Source organism: Hypomesus transpacificus, chromosome 25 (genome assembly GCF_021917145.1).
Source record: "Hypomesus transpacificus isolate Combined female chromosome 25, fHypTra1, whole genome shotgun sequence".
NCBI classification, from domain to species: Eukaryota; Metazoa; Chordata; class Actinopteri; order Osmeriformes; family Osmeridae; genus Hypomesus; species Hypomesus transpacificus.
Window position 1 is genome coordinate 5259112 of NC_061084.1, and position 25248 is coordinate 5284359.

Genomic DNA, 25248 nt, shown 5'->3' on the forward strand with positions numbered 1-25248 from the left:
TATTGTCAATTAAAAGTCTAAACTTTTTACTTACGAAGAATTTGTTTGTGGGAGTGAAGCGAGTGTTTTCAGGAAAGAATGACGTGTCCGGCTTGGCCGTTTGTGACAGGCAGCAATGACGGTAGTAGCACTGTTTAGCTTCGATTTGAGCAGATTTCTAAAAAACTTCGAAAAACAACATTAACTAGGTAGATTATGTATACTGTAAGCTAAATGTACATGCCTTGTTTGGCCAATTCGGTCGATTGTGGAAGAAACTCGAACGTTTTTTAGTTATCGAGAGGAGTATCCAGCCATAGAGCTAGCTACTTTTGGGACAGGATAATTCCGGTTTTCCCTATGTCTCCACTAGTCACTAGAATGGTCATAACTTTTAATCAAAATATGATATTTCTAATCTGTCTTCTGTTCTACATTGCCTACAGACTTGTGGATATTCCACCCACTCAAAGTATTTCTCCATCTTGTAATTAAATCGGTGAAAATAGCAGTTGTCTGATGAGGTATGGTGGATGGAGAAGTTTTTGTAAAGAATGGCTGCCTGAAACCACTTTAATAAAATATGATTTGCCTCAAGTGATCATATATTTATTGACATGATAAAAATCTCCTAGTTCTCCTCTTCAAGATGGTATAAACAGTTAAGGTGTATGATTTAATATGAAAATTCATAAAATATGAATATGCATTGTTAATGCATTTCTAAAACAAATGACAATGGATGGCGTAGCCAATGATCTGGGAACAAGATAACAATCTAATGGGAGTCTTAACTCACATAGTCTGTTTTCTTTAGTCCCAAACTGCTTCAGTCTTCAGTACTACCTCACACTATTTTAATGAAAGGCCCCTATTTAAGGTGATTTAGAAGGGAGTTTCTCCCTTCTAAATCAGGAGGACTTCCAACTATTCTGAGTGATTACGTAGATTTTCGTATTTTGATGTAGGATATAACTAGATTGCTAGTCATAAAATAATTTTTTTAAGCATTTGCGGTAAGTAAAGAGTTTCATGTTTTTAATGTGTTTTTAAGTGTTGTTTATCTATCAAATGCCTTGTATTATTTTCATATTCTCACTCGCACACTGGTAAAATGTAACATTACAGTCAGAATGACTGAATTCGAATGACTATGCAGATTTTGTAAACACTTTAAATTAAGGTTACATTAACAACCACATAACTACATAGTGATACCTGTAATACTCATGGTGTGTATAGCTCAGTGGAAACGAATCTGACCACTGATTAAGTGGTCACAGGTTCAAATCTACCATACCAAGTTTGACGTAATATGAAATTGGACTGCAAAACCGTAAAATGTGTAATATACTATTTAACATCAATGTTTTTACTATAGGTATTGCTGTGTAGTTACATGGTAAATGATGGAACCATGATTTTGTGTCATCCAGATTTTTAATAAATACAGCAGTACCCTTAAAATAACAACCTTACAGCCAAGGTACTTTAAATACATTTTTCCTTTTTTATTTAGACAACTTCAAATTTTATATATTCCAAATTTTTTTTTTTACATTTAAGCACAGAGTTAATGCACCTTCCCCTTTAACAATTATTGACAAGATGTTGACCGCTGTCATTGGCAACGGGTTTTGTGCTTCTAATTCACATCTGTCATATCATTCCGCAAGTAGTCCGGTCATTTAACAAGTAGCATTGCCTTCCAGGGAGCATAAAACGTTGCTATGCAATATCTGCAACGCCAAAGTTCTGTTTCGTTTAAGAACTATTTTTCTCAGCGGAAGGCAGAAAATATCAATAAATTAATTCAAATGTCATTGTGTGAAGTTCCTTTTTAAGTTTATTGGCAAGTAACCGTATAATAAGCGGGATGATGTATTGTCCGGAGGTCATTATCCAAAAATAAATCCCTTCAGGACGAAACAACACCCCGGCGCGCAATACATTATCCCTTACTTACATAACTTCGTATGATATATATTTATCTGATATCATTAATAATATTAAAACATTTTAAAGGTCAGTTTTTTTTGTTTTTAAGTTGTGAGTTTTCTATAATCGATTACCAAAATATAATCAGTTCATCCTTTAGTCCAAGTGGATGTTTCTGCTTAATTGAAAAATCCTTTAATCCGTTCCTGAGATATTGCGTTCCTAACAATGGGACGGACAAAAAACGCTAAAACCTAATACCCCAGCCTTGGCTGTTGCCAGAGGAGGCATAATAAAAATAGAAAAACATAACAGATGTGCTTCAGTATAGAAATCAATTGTGATTAAAAAAAAGAATGAATAATTGCTACAATGAAAACTATCATAACTGAGATTATTAATCTCACCGTTATAGTGTGAAAACATTGCAAGGTGACATACTATATCAGATATGTTTGTATACTTTGTCATACTATGTTTTTAAGTCAATCCTAAGTGAATTCTAACCTATGAAGAAAGATATGAATGCAACATGTAAAGGAGTTGATCCTATGTATCATAACCTAAAATATATTAGAAGATTTCTGTTCACAGAAAACTTTAAGTTGTCCACCATAGTTTTCAAAGTGTAGTAGTTTTATTTGAATGCTTTAACTAACTATTTGATTGATTTCTTTTTGTTTATTGAATATTACAGTTTTTGTACATAGGTATTTGATCAAAGGTTCAAGATGAGTTTCTTGAAGATTGTATTGGCAGTGGTCATCCTAATGGGTAAATTGCTCAAACTGATTTGAATAGATTTGAGATATATCAAGACTAGATGAATTATAATGCTTTTGATGTGATTTTTTTTAAAGAAGGTGGATCATACTGGACAACTGCCCAAGAAAATACAACATCAGAAGCAAGCACAGGTGTTACTGAGGGCTCAACAACTTCCAGCACTATCCTGCAACAAACCACTTCTACAACAGATGAATCCACAACTTTTAAACAAACAACATTTACAACTGCAGATTCCACCACAACCACACAACCAACCACAACTGTCAAGGATGAATCCACAATGTTTGAACAAACAACAGTTGAATCTACAACAACTGCAGATTCTGCTATCAGTGATGGGATGACTACAACAGCAAAGACAATCACAACTGTAACTGCAGATTCCACCACGACCGCACACCCAACCACAACAATGGATGAATCCACAATGTTTGAACAAAGAACAATTACAACTGCAGATTCCACCACAACACCTCAACCAACCACAACTGTCAAGGATAAATCCACAATGTTTGAACAAACAACAGTTGAATATACAACAACTGCAGATTGTGCTATCAGTGATGGGATGACTACAACAGCAGAGACAATCACAACTGTAACTGCAGATTCCACCACAACCACACACCCAACCACAACTGTCATGGATGAATCCACAATGTTTGAACAAACAACAATTACAACTGCAGATTCCACCACAACCACACAACCAACTACAAACGTCAAGGATAAATCCACAATGTTTGAACAAACAACAGTTGAATCTACAACAACTGCAGATTCTGTTATCAGTGATGGGATGACTACAACAGCAGAGACAACCACAACTGTAACTGAAGATTCCACCACAACTGCACACCCAACCACAACAGTGGATGAATCCACAATGTTTGAACAAACAACAATTACAACTGCAGATTCCACCACAACCACACAACCAACAAAAACTGTCAAGGATAAATCCACAATGTTTGAACAAACAACAGTTGTAACTGCAGATTCCACCACAACCGCACAACCAACCACAAGTGTCATGGATGAATCCACAATGTTTGAACAAACAACAATTACAACTGCAGATACCACCACAACTGCACACCCAACCACAACTATGAATGAATCCACAATGTTTGAACAAACAACAGTTGTAATTGCAGATTCCACAACAACTTCACAACCAACCACAACTGTCATGGATGAATCCACAACATTTGAACAAACAACACAACCAGCCACAACTGTCATGGATGAATCCACAACATTTGAACAAACAACAATTACAAGTGCAGATTCCACCACAACCGCACAACCAACCACAACTGTCATGGATGAATCCACACTGTTTGAACAAACAACAGTTGTAATTGCAGATTCCACAACAACTGCACAACCAACCATAACTGTCATGGATGAATCCACCACATTTGAACGAACAACAATTACAACTGCAGATTCCACCACAACCGCACAACCAACCACAACTGTCATGGATGAATCCACCACATTTGAACAAACAGTAATTACAACTGCAGATTCCACCGCAACCACACAACCAAACACAACTGTCAAGGATAAATCCACAATGTTTGAACAAAGAACAGTTGTAACTGCAGATTCCACCACAACCGCACAACCAACCACAAGTGTCAAGGATAAATCCACAATGTTTGAACAAAGAACAGTTGTAACTGCAGATTCCACCACAACCGCACAACCAACCACAAGTGTCATGGATGAATCCACAACATTTGAACAGACAACAATTACAACTGCAGATTCCACCACAACCACACAACCAACCACAGCTGTCAAGGATAAATCCACAATGTTTGAACAAACAACAGTTGTAACTGCAGATTCCACCACAAACGCACAACCAACCACAAGTGTCATGGATGAATCCACAATGTTTGAACAAACAACAATTACAACTGCAGATTCCACCACAACTGCACACCCAACCACAACTATGGATGAATCCACAACTTTTGAACCAACAACAGTTGTAATTGCAGATTCCACAACAACTGCACAACCAACCACAACTGTCATGGATGAATCCACAACATTTGAACAGACAACAATTCCAACTGCAGTTTCCACAATAACCGCACAACCAACCACAACTGTCAAGGAGGAATCCACAATGTTTGAACAAACAACGGTTGTAACTGCAGATTCCACCACAACCGCACAACCATCCACAACTGTCATGGATGAATCCACAATGTTTGAACAAACAACAGTTGTAACTGCAGATTCCACCACAACCGCACAACCATCCACAACTGTCATGGATGAATCCACAATTTTTGAACCAACAACAGTTGTAACTGCAGATTCCACCACAACTGCACAACCAACCACAACTGTCATGGAAGAATCCACAACGTTTGAACAACCTAAAGTTTTAACTGCAGATTCCACCACAACCGCACAACCAACTACAACTGTCATGGATGAATCCATAACATTCGAACAAACAACACAACCAACCACAACTGTCATGGATGGATCCACAACATTTGAACAAACAACAATTACTACTGCAGATTCCACCACAACCGCACAACCAACCACAACTGTCATGGAAGAATCCACAACGTTTGATCAACCTAAAGTTTTAACTGCAGATTCCACCACAACCGCACAACCAACTACAACTGTCATGGATGAATCCACAACATTTGAACAAACAACACAACCAGCCACAACTGTCATGGATGAATCCACAACATTTGAACAAACAACAATTACAAGTGCAGATTCCACCACAACCGCACAACCAACCACAACTGTCATGGATGAATCCACACCGTTTGAACAAACAACAGTTGTAATTGCAGATTCCACAACAACTGCACAACCAACCATAACTGTCATGGATGAATCCACCACATTTGAACGAACAACAATTACAACTGCAGATTCCACCACAACCGCACAACCAACCACAACTGTCATGGATGAATCCACCACATTTGAACAAACAGTAATTACAACTGCAGATTCCACCGCAACCACACAACCAAACACAACTGTCAAGGATAAATCCACAATGTTTGAACAAAGAACAGTTGTAACTGCAGATTCCACCACAACCGCACAACCAACCACAAGTGTCAAGGATAAATCCACAATGTTTGAACAAAGAACAGTTGTAACTGCAGATTCCACCACAACCGCACAACCAACCACAAGTGTCATGGATGAATCCACAACATTTGAACAGACAACAATTACAACTGCAGATTCCACCACAACCACACAACCAACCACAGCTGTCAAGGATAAATCCACAATGTTTGAACAAACAACAGTTGTAACTGCAGATTCCACCACAAACGCACAACCAACCACAAGTGTCATGGATGAATCCACAATGTTTGAACAAACAACAATTACAACTGCAGATTCCACCACAACTGCACACCCAACCACAACTATGGATGAATCCACAACTTTTGAACCAACAACAGTTGTAATTGCAGATTCCACAACAACTGCACAACCAACCACAACTGTCATGGATGAATCCACAACATTTGAACAGACAACAATTCCAACTGCAGTTTCCACAATAACCGCACAACCAACCACAACTGTCAAGGAGGAATCCACAATGTTTGAACAAACAACGGTTGTAACTGCAGATTCCACCACAACCGCACAACCATCCACAACTGTCATGGATGAATCCACAATGTTTGAACAAACAACAGTTGTAACTGCAGATTCCACCACAACCGCACAACCATCCACAACTGTCATGGATGAATCCACAATTTTTGAACCAACAACAGTTGTAACTGCAGATTCCACCACAACTGCACAACCAACCACAACTGTCATGGAAGAATCCACAACGTTTGAACAACCTAAAGTTTTAACTGCAGATTCCACCACAACCGCACAACCAACTACAACTGTCATGGATGAATCCATAACATTCGAACAAACAACACAACCAACCACAACTGTCATGGATGGATCCACAACATTTGAACAAACAACAATTACTACTGCAGATTCCACCACAACCGCACAACCAACCACAACTGTCATGGAAGAATCCACAACGTTTGATCAACCTAAAGTTTTAACTGCAGATTCCACCACAACCGCACAACCAACTACAACTGTCATGGATGAATCCACAACATTTGAACAAACAACACAACCAGCCACAACTGTCATGGATGAATCCACAACATTTGAACAAACAACAATTACAAGTGCAGATTCCACCACAACCGCACAACCAACCACAACTGTCATGGATGAATCCACACCGTTTGAACAAACAACAGTTGTAATTGCAGATTCCACAACAACTGCACAACCAACCATAACTGTCATGGATGAATCCACCACATTTGAACGAACAACAATTACAACTGCAGATTCCACCACAACCGCACAACCAACCACAACTGTCATGGATGAATCCACCACATTTGAACAAACAGTAATTACAACTGCAGATTCCACCGCAACCACACAACCAAACACAACTGTCAAGGATAAATCCACAATGTTTGAACAAAGAACAGTTGTAACTGCAGATTCCACCACAACCGCACAACCAACCACAAGTGTCAAGGATAAATCCACAATGTTTGAACAAAGAACAGTTGTAACTGCAGATTCCACCACAACCGCACAACCAACCACAAGTGTCATGGATGAATCCACAACATTTGAACAGACAACAATTACAACTGCAGATTCCACCACAACCACACAACCAACCACAGCTGTCAAGGATAAATCCACAATGTTTGAACAAACAACAGTTGTAACTGCAGATTCCACCACAAACGCACAACCAACCACAAGTGTCATGGATGAATCCACAATGTTTGAACAAACAACAATTACAACTGCAGATTCCACCACAACTGCACACCCAACCACAACTATGGATGAATCCACAACTTTTGAACCAACAACAGTTGTAATTGCAGATTCCACAACAACTGCACAACCAACCACAACTGTCATGGATGAATCCACAACATTTGAACAGACAACAATTCCAACTGCAGTTTCCACAATAACCGCACAACCAACCACAACTGTCAAGGAGGAATCCACAATGTTTGAACAAACAACGGTTGTAACTGCAGATTCCACCACAACCGCACAACCATCCACAACTGTCATGGATGAATCCACAATGTTTGAACAAACAACAGTTGTAACTGCAGATTCCACCACAACCGCACAACCATCCACAACTGTCATGGATGAATCCACAATTTTTGAACCAACAACAGTTGTAACTGCAGATTCCACCACAACCGCACAACCAACTACAACTGTCATGGATGAATCCATAACATTCGAACAAACAACACAACCAACCACAACTGTCATGGATGGATCCACAACATTTGAACAAACAACAATTACTACTGCAGATTCCACCACAACCGCACAACCAACCACAACTGTCATGGAAGAATCCACAACGTTTGAACAACCTAAAGTTTTAACTGCAGATTCCACCACAACCGCACAACCAACTACAACTGTCATGGATGAATCCACAACGTTTGAACAAACAACAATTACAACTGCAGATTCCACCACAACTGCACAACCAACTACAACTGTCATGGATGAATCCACAATGTTTGAACCAACAACAGTTGTAACTGCAGATTCCACCACAACCGTACAACCATCCACAACTGTCATCGATGAATCCACAATGTTTGAACCAACAACAGTTGTAACTGCAGATTCCACCACAACCGCACAACCATCCACAACTGTCATGGATGAATCCACAATTTTTGAACCAACAACAGTTGTAACTGCAGATTCCACCACAACTGCACAACCAACCACAACTGTCATGGAAGAATCCACAACGTTTGAACAACCTAAAGTTTTAACTGCAGATTCCACCACAACCGCACAACCAACTACAACTGTCATGGATGAATCCACAATGTTTGAACAAACAACAGTTGTACCTGCAGATTCCACCACAACTGCACAACCATCCATAACTGTCATGGATGAATCCACAATGTTTAAACCAACAACAGTTTTAACTGCAGATTCCACCACAACTGCACAACCAACTACAACTGTCATGGATGAATCCACAATGTTTGAACAAACAACAATTACTACTGCAGATTCCACCACAACCGCACAACCATCCACAACTGTCATGGATGAATCCACAATGTTTGAGACAACAACAGTTTTAACTGCAGATTCCACCACAACTGCACAACTAACCACAAATGTCATGGATGAATCCATAACATTCGAACAAACAACACAACCAACCACAACTGTCATGGATGGATCCACAACATTTGAACAAACAACAATTACTACTGCAGATTCCACCACAACCGCACAACCAGCCACAACTGTCATGGAAGAATCCACAACGTTTGAACAACCTAAAGTTTTAACTGCAGATTCCACCACAACCGCACAACCAACTACAACTGTCATGGATGAATCCACAACGTTTGAACAAACAACAATTACAACTGCAGATTCCACCACAACTGCACAACCAACTACAACTGTCATGGATGAATCCACAATGTTTGAACAAACAACAGTTGTAACTGCAGATTCCACCACAACCGTACAACCATCCACAACTGTCATGGATGAATCCACAATGTTTGAGACAACAACAGTTTTAACTGCAGATTCCACCACAACTGCACAACTAACCACAAATGTCATGGATGAATCCATAACATTCGAACAAACAACACAACCAACCACAACTGTCATGGATGGATCCACAACATTTGAACAAACAACAATTACTACTGCAGATTCCACCACAACCGCACAACCAGCCACAACTGTCATGGAAGAATCCACAACGTTTGAACAACCTAAAGTTTTAACTGCAGATTCCACCACAACCGCACAACCAACTACAACTGTCATGGATGAATCCACAACGTTTGAACAAACAACAATTACAACTGCAGATTCCACCACAACTGCACAACCAACTACAACTGTCATGGATGGATCCACAACATTTGAACAAACAACAATTACTACTGCAGATTCCACCACAACCGCACAACCAGCCACAACTGTCATGGAAGAATCCACAACGTTTGAACAACCTAAAGTTTTAACTGCAGATTCCACCACAACCGCACAACCAACTACAACTGTCATGGATGAATCCACAACGTTTGAACAAACAACAATTACAACTGCAGATTCCACCACAACTGCACAACCAACTACAACTGTCATGAATGAATCCACAATGTTTGAACAAACAACAGTTGTAACTGCAGATTCCACCACAACCGTACAACCATCCACAACTGTCATGGATGAATCCACAATGTTTGAACCAACAACAGTTTTAACTGCAGATTCCACCACAACTGCACAACCAACCACAACTGTCATGGATGAATCCACAACATTTGAACAAACAACACAACCAACCACAACTGTCATGGATGAATCCACAACATTTGAACAAACAACAATTACTACTGCAGATTCCACCACAACCGCACAACCAACCACAACTGTCATGGAAGAATCCACAACGTTTGAACAACCTAAAGTTTTAACTGCAGATTCCACCACAACCGCACAACCAACTACAACTGTCATGGATGAATCCACAACGTTTGAACAAACAACAATTACAACTGCAGATTCCACCACAACCGCACAATCAACTACAATTGTCATGGATGAATCCTCAATGTTTGAACCAACAACAGTTTTAACTGCAGATTCCACCACAACTGCACAACCAACTACAACTGTCATGGATGAATCCACAATGTTTGAACAAACAACAGTTGTAACTGCAGATTCCACCACAACCGTACAACCATCCACAACTGTCATGGATGAATCCACAATGTTTGAACCAACAACAGTTTTAACTGCAGATTCCACCACAACTGCACAACCAACCACAACTGTCATGGATGAATCCATAACATTCGAACAAACAACACAACCAACCACAACTGTCATGGATGAATCCACAACATTTGAACAAACAACAATTACTACTGCAGATTCCACCACAACCGCACAACCAACTACAACTGTCATGAATGAATCCACAACGTTTGAACAAACAACAATTACAACTGCAGATTCCACCACAACCGCACAACCAACTACAATTGTCATGGATGAATCCTCAACGTTTGAACAAACAACAAGTACAAATTCCACCACAACCACACAACCAACCACAATGGATGATTCAACATTTGAACAAACAACAATTCCAACTGCAGATTCCACCACAACCGCACAACCAACCACAACTGTCACGGAGGAATCCACAATGTTTGAACAAACAACAGTTGTAACTGCAGATTCCACCACAACCGCACAACCATCCACAACTGTCATGGATGAATCCACAATGTTTGAACAAACAACAGTTGTAACTGCAGATTCCACCACAACCGCACAACCATCCACAACTGTCATGGATGAATCCACAATGTTTGAACAAACAACAGTTGTAACTGCAGATTCCACCACAACCGCACAAACATCCACAACTGTCATGAATGAATCCACAATGTTTGAACAAACAACAGTTGTAACTGCAGATTCCACCACAACCGCACAACCATCCACAACTGTCATGGATGAATCCACAATGTTTGAACCAACAACAGTTGTAACTGCAGATTCCACCACAACCGCACAACCAACCACAACTTTAATAGATGAATCTTCAATGTTTGAACAAACAACAGTTGTGACTGCAGATTCCACCACAACTGCACAACAAACCACAACTGTCAAGGTTGAATCTTCAACAACTGCGGATTCTACTATCAGTGATGGGATCACTACAACAGCAAAGCCAACCACAATTGTAACTGCAAATTCCACCACAACTACACAACATACCACAACTTTCATACATGAACCTTCAACAACTGCGGATTCTACTATCAGTGATGGGATCACTACAACAGCAGAGCCAACCACAACTGTAACTGCAAATTCCACCACAACTACACAACATACCACAACTGTCATACAAGAACCTTCAACAACTGCAGATTCCACGAAAACTATCAGTGATGGGTTCACTACAAGTGCACAACCAACCACAACTGTCAGTGTTGAATCCATAACAACGGGTAAAGCAACCACAATTGTTACTAGCAGATCCTCTACAACTTCTCATCCAACTACAACTTTCAGTTATGTTTCCACTACAACAGTTGAACCAACAACAACTGTTACTGAAGGTGAAACCACAATTGTACAACCAACCACAACAGTAACAGAGGGGCCAACAGCAACTCTACAAAAAACTACACCTGCTACTGACAAATCCACAACAATTAAACCAACTTCGACAGTCACTGGTGTATTAACTACAACTGCACAGCCTACCACAACCATCACTGAGGGATTCACAACAATAGGTGAAACAATCACAACACTCATTAGTGGATCATCTACAACTGCTCAGGGTTTCACAACTGTCAAGGATGGATATGCTGCACCTCCACAACCAAGTACAACTGCACTCAGTATGTCCTTTACCACTGCACAACCAACCACAACTATGACTGAGGGATCAACAACAACAGCTGAACCAAATGTAGCTTTCACTTACAAACTCACAATGCCTGAGCCATCCTCAACTGTCACCATTGTGTCCACTGCCACTGCTCCACCAACTGCAAGTGTTACCACTGGATCCACCAACACTACCCAACCAGCCACAACTTTTACCAATGGACCTGAAACCATTGCACAAACAATCACAACTGTCCCTGACCAACCCACAACTATTAAACTGACCACAATCATCTCTGGTGGATCGACTACAATTGCTCAAACAACTGCTCAGTCAACAATGGCGTATTCTGTTGGATCCACAACAATGACTCAACCAATCATGACTTCCAATAGTGGATCCACAAAAACAGGCGAACCAACCCCAACTGTCACCAGTGAATCTAGTATAACTGCTGTGCCACTCACAACTGTCACTACAACTACACAACCAACAACAGTCACTGGCCAGTCCACTACAACTGCACAGTTACCTCAAAATGACACCCGGGGATCTACTTCAACTGCAAAGCCAACCACAGCTTTCACTGGCGGATCCACCACAATTGCACAATCAACCACAACTGTCACCAGTGAATCCACTACAACTGCACAATTAACTTCCACTGTCACAAATGGATCTACTACAACTGCTCAGCCAGCTACAAGTGTTACTGGTGGATCCATCACAACCGCACAACCAACTGTCACTGACCATTCCACTACAACTGCACAATTACAAATCACAACAGTCAATGGTGGATCTACAGGACAATTTGCCACAATTATCATTGGAGGATCCACAACAACCTCTCAACCAACTACAGCTTCAAGTACCAAAGCAAACAATACCACCCTACCACAAACCACATCAACTGCAAATACCACAACAAGAATAACCAGCACTACAATAACCACCACACCTGTTCCACCTCTAGTTGTAGGTCTACAAGTTACAATACAACAAATCTTTTTAGTAGCTTATACCAAACCTCAAAGCAGAGAATTTAAGGATTTAGCTGTCAGAATTGTTGCAGTGGTAAGTAATACAACCATACTTGATATACTTTGTGATAGTAGTTCTTTGTTGTTTTCTGGGCATTGTAGAATAACAGTATTAAAGGAAAAACATTAAAGTATATTATATCATTACTATGAATTGTTCTATTTCATAGATAACTACAGTTGTCTTCTTTCCTCACTTCTTACAGTTTGACGTGATTTACCAAACAAAATATGGAGTTAAATTTGTCAGGACAATTGTGGTTGCATTCAGGTAAAAGTCTGTTAAGCTAAATCATCTTCACTCAATACAAATTGTATTTCTTTTCTTTATTAATTAGTTGGTTTATTTGTGTTGAAAATCCAAGTTTCTATGACTATTGGTATACGTTATAGATGGTAACTCAACTTTAATCTTTAAACTCTGACCCTTTACAGACAGGTAACTATCACTCGGATGGGTAACACTGAAGCAGAAATTGAGCTGGTGTTCAATGACACGTCAACTATACCACATACTGACATTGTGAATACACTTAAAGAGGCGGTTTCCGATCCAAACTCTACATTCAATTTAACTCTGGATACCAACTCTGTAACAGTTATTCGTAAGTGAATAGTCCATTCACAAAATTATACTGCATCTTCTAAGAATATAACGCTGTAGATACCAATAATACAAGATGCTTCAGTGAGATATGGCTCATTTAATACATTCTTCTTTGTATTTACAGGAGCTCCAGATATGACCACTTCTACAACAGAAACTCCAATCGTTACAACTCTCATGGTTACCACCTCAGGTGCAGACACTACCGTGACCACAGCCACCACCTCTACAAACATTACTCCTGCAACCACCACTGTTGAGACATCTATCACTTTGGCAACCACAACTGCACTTAAAAGTGTGAAATTGGTTTTCAAATCGCTACGGGAGACCGATACAACTGACTTGTCAAATTCTGCCTCTATGGCTTTCAGAACTCGGGCTTCTCTAATAACAACTGAGGTAGGAACCTCAACATTTCAGCAGATGGGAGTTATACGAACTCAAACATGTTTGGAGGGCAGAAAGCAGGCAAATTAGCCTGAAGGGAATAACACTATTAAAATGAAATAAATGAATAAGAGGTTAATGTTTGTCTGTATCTGACAACTGTTGTGCCTATCTTCGCAGCTTGAACCTGTCTTTAAAAAGGCATTCATTTATTTCCGCCGTTTGACAGTGACAAGATTCAGGTGACTATCTTGTCCTTTCCAGATTCCATAGATTCTAAAGAATTGTTGATTCATTCCATCCTATTTAACCAGAAGGTGATTTATCTTTTCTCTGTCCTCAGCAATGGATCAATCATTAATACAATGGATGTAGCCTTCAGCTCATCTTCTGTTCCTAAAGCCACTGAGATAGGCACCGTTTTGATCAGCGCGGCCCAACATATCACTGCTTTCAACATTGAAAGTGCCTCAGTGACAATTGATGACATAAGTAAGAGTTCTGCGGAACAACTGATCCATGTTGTTACAGACATTTCACCGTATTAGTGGTGTTTTTCTTTATCCTTTATTGAACACAAATGTTACCCCAAATCCATTTTTTTAAGGATTGGGAAATGTCTTTACGCTAACCTTTTGTGTTTGTCTCCAAAAACAGTTCTGAACAATGCAGTGAGCATCAGCAAGAGCAATCTCTCCACAGCTTTCTTTTTCGTACTTTTGTCATTGCTCGTGTCAAGACAACAATTGTTTCCAGGATGTTACCCTTTTTAAACAATACTTAGTAGTTTACAAACAGTGGCATGGAGATGGGTCTTCCAAAAAAGTAATTATGGTGTATGTGAATGCTGATCTAAGTGTCTCTCAAATATTCTGTCATTTTGAGTAGATGGGTAAATAGTACAATGCATTAGTTGATGAATAATAACATCAGCAGATGACACGTTTCGTTAACCGTGCTACCTTGAGATGATCCTACAGTTTTGAGTGTATGTCTATGTATGACAGTGATGCATGAAGAGGGTAAACCAGGGCTTGGCATGGCTAGAAAATGCCCATTAAAATGGAAGAAAATCTGTGTCAATACAGCCAATATGCAATCATTTTCTAGTTATGATTTTTTGGTTTAATTTCTAGTTTGATTCTTCAAACAAGAAAAGCGAGCATAACAATACAACACTTAAAGTTGCTATGCTACAATAAGGATTATTCTTTATCTATGATTGCAGCTTTAAAAAGTTTGAATGTATATTGGTCATGTGCCTTATTAATGTGACTATTGACTAGAATTGTTATAGTATTAAAGAATACATATTTAATTTCTTTGTATGCATCTTAAGATTTTGTTTATGTAATCAAAGTCCATATAAGAGGCAGATGGGTCACTGGTTCACTGATTAAAGAAATTGGCGTTTAGAGTTATGAATGGATAAGTTACAAGTTTTAGTGATCCACAGGGGCCAAGACAGTGCGAACACGTTTAAAACATGTATTGTATGTTACAAAAGCATCATGATTATAGTTTCAACATGATACATACATAAATATTTCTACACTTCTAAACCCTGCATACTTTTTGACTTGATTTGTACAATCTCAGAGAAGCCAGGTAAGTATCAAAACTCCAAGTGCTTGTCTATTGTGTAGTTAGATGTTGAGTCACAAATAGTTTTCTCATGAGTTATGACGAGGAACACACCTGTAAAGATAAACCTACGCTTTTGTGTGTCTTTTTGTCAGAGATCACAAACAGGTACCCCAGCAGTTCACATGGTAAAAACGTTCTGGCCCATCATAGGATAGAGAATCAGAAGCTGCTGGGATTTTACAGACAAAGGCATGCAGTCATGACAGATCCTGCTCAACAGGTCTTCAAAATTATCTCTCATACATCTCATTCCACCAGCATCCAACATTAATCTTCAGTATGAAAACAATTTGCTTGTAAAACTAGTATTTCAAGCCCTGTGTATCAATTTACTACATCTAGTTTTGTTTCTGCTTTCCACCTCTTGGGTTTGAAAAGACCATTGATGTTATAAATGATGGATAGAAAAATATTAATTTCACCAACATGAAAAAAGACATAAAGACTTTATCTTTATAGCAATAGCTTCTAGACCAGGGGTGTCAAACATACGGCCCGCGGGCCGGAACCGGCCCCCAAGGAGGTTCGATCAGGCCCGCAGGATCATTTGAAAGTGGAAAAAATGCATAGAAGACATGGAATTAATATTTTTAATTCGCTGCAATTCATGGATTATCCGCTAAGGGGCGCACTCTTTCCATCAGAGTAGAAGACAAGCCGCATCACTGAGACAGACTGAAAACAGCAGACGGTATCAATGCGCCATCTGCTGCTTGTTACGACGTTGTTAATACCTTGGTCTCTACTAGGGATGGGCGAACGATGCCTTGTGAAGCTTTGGTGGTTTCTTCCGGATTGTGCCGGCCCAAAGAGCCGAACCATCGGCGCTTTGAAAATGAACAGCGTCATCTAGCAGCCGTTTAAACTGGCTGAATGAGGCGTAGTGGTTGTCTCCGACGGTAGACTACCCTACGTTATTCAATATTTAATTAAGGTTACATGTGTTCATTTTGATCTGATATTAGTGCTCACACATTAAAATGTTGTGATACATCCGTAGGCCTTTAGAATTATGTCATTTTCTCACAGTAAAAATTAAAGAATATCGTACGAGATTCACTGGACTGGGGCGCGAACTTGGGATCCCAGATTTGCATTAACAATATGTAGTCGTACAACGCTTTAACCAACTACACCACCGAAGAGATCATTACTTGTTAAAGCGGTTGGACGGACTTTATACGATATAGTCTTTATATCAATTAAACTAGATAACACAGAAGAAAGACATGATATTTTGGTTATTTATAGCAGAGTATGGTATAATTTTAATGGTCCGGCCCACTTGACATCTCCCTAGGCCGTATGTGGCCCACGATGCGAAATGAGTTTGACACCCCTGTTCTAGACTAATGTGAGCATGCACAACAATAACTAATGTAGCATGGAGTTCCGCCATTTTAAGAGAAGATGGCTTTAAAGTAACTAAATTACTACTTCAATGCAAGGCAAGAATTGAAGATTGACTGACAAGTCAAAGCCCTTAAGTGCCCACAGTCAATGTGATTTTGTTTTCATTAAAGAAAATCAAATTTTTGTGCAACCTGTGCTTCTGTCTTCAGTGTTTCCCCTTTATTGAAACTTCATGCTGTGACGCACTAATGAAAATGTACATCCAAAAAACATTAAACATACATTTTTGTGTAAATCTTTTGTTATGGCATTTTGTGATGTCTGTCTGGCTTTTAACATATTTGCTCCTGCAGAAATTACACTTTCGGTATTGCATTAACTTGTGGTTATTTCTTGAATTGAAACATGACAATTACATTTTTAAATGAAATACAATAACCACAATGACTAATTAATTTAGTTTCAATAATAACTTCATTCTAAATCATTATAAAATGAACACCTACACAGCCTTGTGGCATGTTTGGAAATGTTGGTTATTTTTCTGCTGTGTTGGGTCAAGTAAAATGGAAAATTTGAATAAAGAACACGGTTTCATGGTTAGAGATTATTTTCTGTTTCTGTCAAAGTTTGGATTGAGTAATCTTGATTCTGTAATGGGTAGATTTGCAATCAATGGTCATGATCTTGAATTTGAATAACGTCATCGGAATTTCTTTTCCCAGGTGAGGTTTAGTCATACAATTGCCTAACCTAATTTACTAGATTATTATAGAGGTTTTTATGGAAAACAAGAGATTAGTAAAGATCAGGCATGTTGGTAAAAACTATAATACCCAGCATTCCTGTCAGGTCATTCAGCCGGAAAAGGAAAGCACATGGATTTAAGTGTTTACAATGTCCATTTAACGTCAAATTCACCGGGTGCGTAAATATGTAATTGCAAATTGATAGTGCTATTCAGCTGTAGGATATGTAGGTGACTACGTGTGTCGGCTCGAGTAGTGGACGCCAGCCAAACTATCTCTGTCGCAGCGTCAGGCCACCCACCATCTGTAACAGTGATTGACCGAAGAAGTGGGACAAGGGAACAGATGGCGCGTCCAAGCTGTCCGACAGGGACAAATAGCCTACTGATGAAACAGTGTCAAGATTGAACAAAGCGGTCTGTGTCAATCATTGAAAGGCTTGTAATATATATATCATTTAAGACAAAAAGATGCGGGAGCGGTTTGGATACCAAAAAAATTGTCGCGACTATTTCTCGACTGCCGACTGCTAGGTTTAGGTTATCTCTTTTGCGCGTTGGCAGCCTATCGAACAACCGACTGCCAGTGTAAAGTATAGCTTAATCCCGTTTGACCGTCCCATCAGTCGGTAAACAATGGTTGACAACCGTTACGCCACGGCGTTGGTCATCGGCTGTGTCCTTAGCATACTGGCCACTGTTTACCTGTCAGTGGCGGTCGGGACGCAACACTGGTACCAGTACACCAGTCCCACGGTGCGCGGGGAGGCTAACGTTTCCGAACTGCGCACTCTGCATGACGAGTTTATGGATGGGGAATTTGACGAGAAAACCTACAGCGACACTGTATTTCGTCTCAACGGGACCATGGGCCTTTGGTGGCGGTGTGTGCTGGTACCAGCGCACACCCACTGGTACAAGGAACCAGGTAAGATTCCACACAAAACAAACAGATTATAAATCAAGAGTGCATATCAATATGTATTTACATGACTGTCATGTATCCCGTTGTATTACACTTTGTCCAACTCAACTGGTTGCAGATGCGAAGATGGAAATGGAGTGTGTTAGCTTTACTTTGCCACAGCAGTTCATCCCCAAGTACAAAGAACCAGGGAATCACAACAGTGGGGAAGACATGTTGCGTACTTGTAAGACAATATTCATTTAGTCATTCATTTATGTGTGCACAATTATGGTCATACTCTTGCCCAGATTTACTATTCTACTCTTGTTTGATATGGTATGCCCGGGCATCCTGTGATGTATAGAGTAAAACGTTTAGTTTACAGAGGGGCAATTTGTTGTAGCTACAGCAGTATTCTAGCAAACAATAATGACTCACACTATCACAATTCACACACACAAAACATTTATGATGTAAATATACACAAATAGCATATTACCAACTTATGTGATCATGAATACTTACTAGAATAGGGTCTGTAGACCCACCAGGCACACTTCTGACCTACAGATCTGTATGAACATAGATTGCTATCACTTTTCCATCACCAAAATAACGTGTTTGTGTTCAGACCTATGGAGGTGCCAGTTTATCCTTCCACTGGTGTCCCTTGGTATGGTTGTGCTGGCTGGATTGATAGGTTTCTGTGCCTGCCTCTGTCAAAGTCTTGCCCCCACATTGGGAATAGGAGTACTCCACCTGTTGGCTGGTGGGTAACATTCATTTCTGAATCTTTCTCTACATTGAATGTGTTCCTAATTTGTTATTATCCCCTAATACAAAAAAATACTAGCTGAAATAATTTAATTAAACAAACTTTAAGAAGATGATTTAATTATTGGTCTGACAATATAACTCAATAGTTAGAATGATTTCCTTTACTAGTATAAAGAGATTCAAGACGAAAATTGCTTGGAATTGTAATAACCACAAATACAAAAACACAAAGAACAGAAAGAAAGTAGTAACTCGGATATGTCTAACTCTGTCTTCCGGCAGGGCTTTGTACACTAGCCACAGTATGCTGCTACCTGGCTGGCATGGACCTCCTTCACAGGGTGTCAGTGCTCCCCGACAAGGTGGATGGATCTCTGGGCTGGTCCCTTTACCTGGCTCTTATCTCCTCACCACTACATATGATGGCAGCAGCACTGCTGGTGTGGGCCGCACGCAGCCACAGCCAGAACTACTACCGCATGACAGCTTACAGGGTGGCTTAAGAAGCCCAGTCACACCCCAGAGAATTGTTCAGCGATTTGACCATGAATGTCTAATTCCAAACGAAACTCTGCACCCAATATCTTAAATAATTGACTCTAAACGTGGTGAAAAAGCTCTCTATAGTACTAGTTGGTAATCAAGGATGGGCTGTATGTTCAGTTATAATTTATTTGATGATTTTCAAATGCTAGGGGGAAGAGATTGGTTTGTAATTGGACCTTGAAGTGACCCAGAGGCAATGAAGCCTGTTGGACCTAATAGCATATGATTGTTTACATACCAACTACAAGCAGTATTCACAGACACATTTGATCCGACATATACAATAAGAGCTAACATAGTACAGAGATCTGCTTCCTAAGTCATTTTAGTGTAGCACTTTCTTACTTTGTTTTCTCCATAACATTGTTATGGACAAATATTTGTAATTGTGATAAACGTCTTCAAGTATTATTTCACTATACTTACCAGGTGGGACTACACAAGAGTTACAATAAGTTACAATATTATTATCTACAGAGACAAGTGATCTAACTAAGAGACGGGAGAAGTTCAAATATTAAAGTACATATATTTTACGCTGATTATCTTTAGAGAGTTTGCTACGTAATTAAAGTCCTAAATGTTTGCTTGGAATAATAAGATAATTGTTTTCTATTTTCAAGGATATTCTTTTTTATAACTTAATTTGTTGGTTTTCCTGTGGTATTTATTTTAGAATGTAGGACTACACATGCCTAGAGTGGAGGTTGTGACATTGTTTAGATCGTTTTTCCCCCTTCTTGAATATCTCCATATTCTGCAGTAAAAATGGTGTGCTACAGAAGTTTGCTAAGACACTTCATCAAACATCATACATGTGTCTCATGGAACCCCTTAATAGTTTCCTTAATGGCAAAAAAATAAAATGTAACAGTCAAAGACATTCAAAGATTGAAGTGAGATTTGTATAGGCTTTATTTTTTATGAGCAATTTGAATGATTTATATGTATGTGGTCAAATGTGTTGTTTTTCTGTTCACATCATTTAGTACAATTAGGTACTAATACTTTCATGTGAATGTCATACAACCAAAATTATTTTAAAGATTAAATATGAGTATAAATGAGTCTCAAAAAAAATGTCTCTGCAAGAGGCAACGCGGACTGCCAAGTCTATCATGTATTCAAAAATAAGAAGTAACACCAGTCGTGAAGTTTAAAGCTGCATTAGGTCATATAAAATACATTGAAACATGAGAAACAGCTCCCCCAATTTCAGTCTTGCCCCCAACTTCTGTGCTTTCCTCCAGCTTGAGTTTGATTGACTTGATTGGTTTCACAGAATAAGGAAGAAGGCCTGCCCTACCAAAGGCAATTGGCTGGAACAGGATTGCTGGAACATAATTGGCTGGAAAGTAGCAGGCCGCTCCAAAACGATAAATTGACAGGCACTGAGCTGCCTGGGTTGCAAACAATTCTCAGAGGGCCTAATTAGCTTACACATGTTTATAGGGGACAAACCCTTTCTTTATTTTAGTGAAATTATATTATCTATAGTATCTTTAATAACATTCAGGCCTGAACAAGTCTGGGTTTATGAAAGAAACTAGACCTCATAGCAAGCCTTATTAAAATGCTGTACTCCTTTAATAATTACAAAGATTGTAATCTATATCCAGCAAATAAAATATAGGAATGTTCCTGTGTAAAATGTCACTAATATTGTTTGTGTCATAATTGTATGGATCAGTGAATCAGTGAATTCTTCAGTGAATTTACTGTCAATGTAACATGAGGTAACATGTACATTTTCAACTGTACATTGAGTAGTGGTGCGTGTTCATTCAAAGCATTTCAATAAAGCTTTTATTATTATAGAAAATACAAGTGGATTGAATCGTTTCCATTAACATTAGCCACATTCCTGAGATATCGAAAATGTGTTGAATCCACTGTTCATCTGTAGAATGTCTAATGCCAGAACCTTATTAATATGGCTCAGATTGTTTTCCTGTCAAGTCTAACGGAAAAAAGACCCCATCTTTTCTGCAGTACGTCATCATCCCTTCTTTACCTGTTCTCATTTTCTCTCTAACTGAATGGAGGGTATTTCCACATTCCTTCTCCGTGCCAGGGATAGTGCAATGCCCTTCTCATAATAAGCACACTCGTTGATGAAGAACGGATAGAAAGGCTCAGGCCCCTTGTACGTCATGGTCTCTCCTGAGAAGGTCTGAAACAGGGGCTCGTTGGGGTGGAGGAGGCAGAAGTCACGATCCTGACAGAAATAAGTGGGAAATTATGAGCACAGGCATGTTCCATGCAAAAAAAAGCTACTTAGAAAAACTTTAGAACTGCAATTAACCTTTGACCCACCAAGTCACTTCTATGGAAGTGATCCACTTCTCCTGGAGTCTGCTTTGTCACGCCACTATTACCTGGAGTTGGGGATGAACCGCTGCGATGATGTTGTGGGTCTCTCGGTCTCTGGGGTAGTCAACGTTCTTCACCATGGTGTACAAATCCACCGCTCCTCCCTCAAATTGCGTTCCTGAAACAGAGAAAGTGCCCACATTTCTGCTCATCCATTCCATAGCCGTGTGACTGCTGACTCTGCTCTCCACACCCGCCCCTAGCCTCCTCCTGGTTCAGGGTTACTCTGTGCATTGCACAGTATGTTTGTCAGGGGGATATTTGCAGTGTTGGGCTTCCTGTGTTTACTGCTGTCATGTGAGTGCCATGCATCCCTGGGCCAGAGCCACCTGTGCTAACACAATCTCCATTCGACCATCATTTCCATAAATGTAAAAATGTACTTTGTATCTCAGCTCTACACTTACAAGGATCCAAAAAGAAGACTGGTCGTTGTCATCTCCATACCTGAGTTAAAGAGGTGGACCCAGTCTAGCATGTGCTGGACCCCTTGTTGCATCATGGTGTAGATGTTGGACCTTACAACACCGTGCGGCTGAGGCCCAATCTCAATTGCTGCCAAGAAAGACAAAATACAAAATGTTTGAGAGCCCCAACTCGTTTTATGACTGCAGCTTCTTTTGAGTGACTGTTGTATAATACGTATAAAGTGATTGTAAAGTTTCAGTTCATCAAAATACCCCAGTGCAGTGACTCACCAAAGCCATGTTTGCCTACGGAGTCAAGGGAATATGCCTCACCGATCGGGAGGTCAAAGTGAATGTACCTCACAGGTGTGTCAGGCATCGAACTCTGAAGACAAGACCAGAGGACCAGACATTTTCAGAGACGCACTCATAATAGGTTTTGGCCACTCCTTTCTTTGAATTTCACAGCAAAATTCAACGTGTTCATTTGAGACCAGGAGTGTTCATATATATTTCATGAAATGAACACTCCCAGTGTTTAATGAACACTTTAAAATTGAGCATCATTTCAGTTGTATTTGCTCTTGCCTGCAGGTATCTGAAGATGTGCAAACAGATCCAGTCACAGTCTGAGTAGGAGATGAGGCACAAGCCCATGTTGGCAGTGGTGTTGTGGAGGTCGCATATCAGATCCACTGCCTTGGGACTCCCTTTAGGACCCAGCTGAGAGTTCAGCTCTCGGGACCGCACTATTTCATAAGGAGTTTTGTCAGATGTTGAGGAACTACAAGGTGAAGAGAAGGGAAATAAAAGAAAACGGAACAAGAAAAGTGGAGAGAGATAACGATCTTAATCATCATAATCACCATGCCCACCATCAAAAACATCAGCCTCACTAGTATTGTCATCATCTTCATCATCAACCCCACCATAATCCACCCCCTCATCATCCCCCTCAACACCACCTTCCTCGCTCATCGTCCACCCTGTATCAGCACCATCACCGTCATCCTCAATATAGGTACCCCAACCGTAACCATCGTCATTGACGCGGTCCCCGGTACCTGAGGGTGGCGTGCGTGAAGCAGCGGTTCAGGTCGGTCTCCGTGTACCTCCGGCCCTGCTGGACGGCGCGAGGATTGGACATCACCGTCATGACGGACACCAGCTCGTCCTCCTCCACCTTCTTCCTCGTTTTCAGTCTCTCTCTCACCAGGTACACCCCTGACAGCTCGTTGCCGTGGGTACCACCGCACACGGCGACGCGGGAAAGTTTCGGCAAATACACCACCTTCGCCTCCATCTGACGAGGGACAGTTAGCAAAGAGATCTCTGTAATATTTGGGAGCCTTGAGATTGAAAAGGCCGTTCAAATGTCCTCTCCACTGATGCACCCTAACATGTACTCAATTTCTGTTCACTTGTCCACTATAACACCCTGGCCTCCACTGACATGAGAACATTAAGTACATAACGTAAGTTTTAATGTGTTGGGGGGTCAACCTGTACTTTGGCTATAAATATGTCTCTCAGGTTCTCCCTAGTGGTAGCACTGATTACAGCCTGTCAGTAGGCCAACAGTGGAAGAAAATGCAACTGTAAATAAGATGATGGTGTCCCATCCTTACCGTGGACTGCAGCAGTGTGGCAGAGTGACTTCACCTGAAAACTGTGGATATTAAAATGGATGTCTCGATGGCCAAACTTGGAAATTGGGTACATAAAAAGGTTCAAAACAGCTGGTTAAGGTGAACCGGTGTTTAGATTCAGCCTCAAAACACTGGAATTCAGAAAATTCCTCACAAAGTCTCCCCTCACAGTCCCCCTGGTATCCAATTTCTTCTCTCTCCCCCTCTCCCTGGTTTTAATGCGCTTTCACTGATTCAGCACTATTCTCTCACACACTCCCTATTTTCCTCTCACAAGTCCTGTCCTATACGCGGTTCTGCAAAACCACGGTCCGTGTGCACCTCCTCTTCACTGTAGCCGTCCTGCTGAACCCACACGTATACAGATGAGTAGCCGGGCTGAAATGATAGTGTCGCCAACTCCACCCTCTCTTGCACTGTTTCCCCCAGTCCCTCTCTACAGTCAGCCTGCTTCAAAACCCCGCCCTGCCCCCCCCCTCCCCCCCTTCCCCCACACCAGGTCACTCTCTCTCTCTCATCACCATGTATAGGATAGTAGCTTCCAGTCAGCCATT

At 40.3% G+C, this 25248-nt stretch overlaps 3 protein-coding genes across 3 annotated transcripts; 2 read left to right on the top strand and 1 right to left on the bottom strand.

Annotated features, from left to right (window-relative positions):
• The first annotated feature begins 11356 nt into the window (after nt 1-11356).
• Nucleotides 11357-15605, top strand: LOC124487034 (mucin-5AC-like). The gene is made up of 7 exons (XM_047049040.1): nt 11357-13324; nt 13497-13561; nt 13726-13895; nt 14022-14299; nt 14468-14529; nt 14631-14779; nt 14945-15605. The coding sequence occupies exons 1-7, from the start codon at nt 11366-11368 to the stop codon at nt 15058-15060; spliced, it is 2799 nt and encodes a 932-aa protein (XP_046904996.1). The 5' UTR covers nt 11357-11365; the 3' UTR covers nt 15061-15605.
• A 2530-nt stretch (nt 15606-18135) lies between these two features.
• Nucleotides 18136-22046, top strand: LOC124487196 (claudin domain-containing protein 1-like). Its single transcript, XM_047049345.1, has 4 exons — nt 18136-18963; nt 19079-19186; nt 19574-19711; nt 20002-22046. The coding sequence occupies exons 1-4, from the start codon at nt 18672-18674 to the stop codon at nt 20220-20222; spliced, it is 759 nt and encodes a 252-aa protein (XP_046905301.1). The 5' UTR covers nt 18136-18671; the 3' UTR covers nt 20223-22046.
• Nucleotides 22047-22171: 125 nt separating this feature from the next.
• LOC124487195 (N-acyl-aromatic-L-amino acid amidohydrolase (carboxylate-forming) B-like) lies at nt 22172-25118 on the bottom strand. The gene is made up of 7 exons (XM_047049344.1): nt 24674-25118; nt 24110-24348; nt 23634-23829; nt 23337-23430; nt 23086-23193; nt 22644-22756; nt 22172-22483 (listed from the first exon to the last, which is right to left on the bottom strand). Exons 2-7 carry the CDS (start codon nt 24346-24348, stop codon nt 22286-22288), a joined length of 948 nt encoding a protein of 315 aa, XP_046905300.1. The 5' UTR covers nt 24674-25118; the 3' UTR covers nt 22172-22285.
• Nucleotides 25119-25248: the final 130 nt, after the last annotated feature.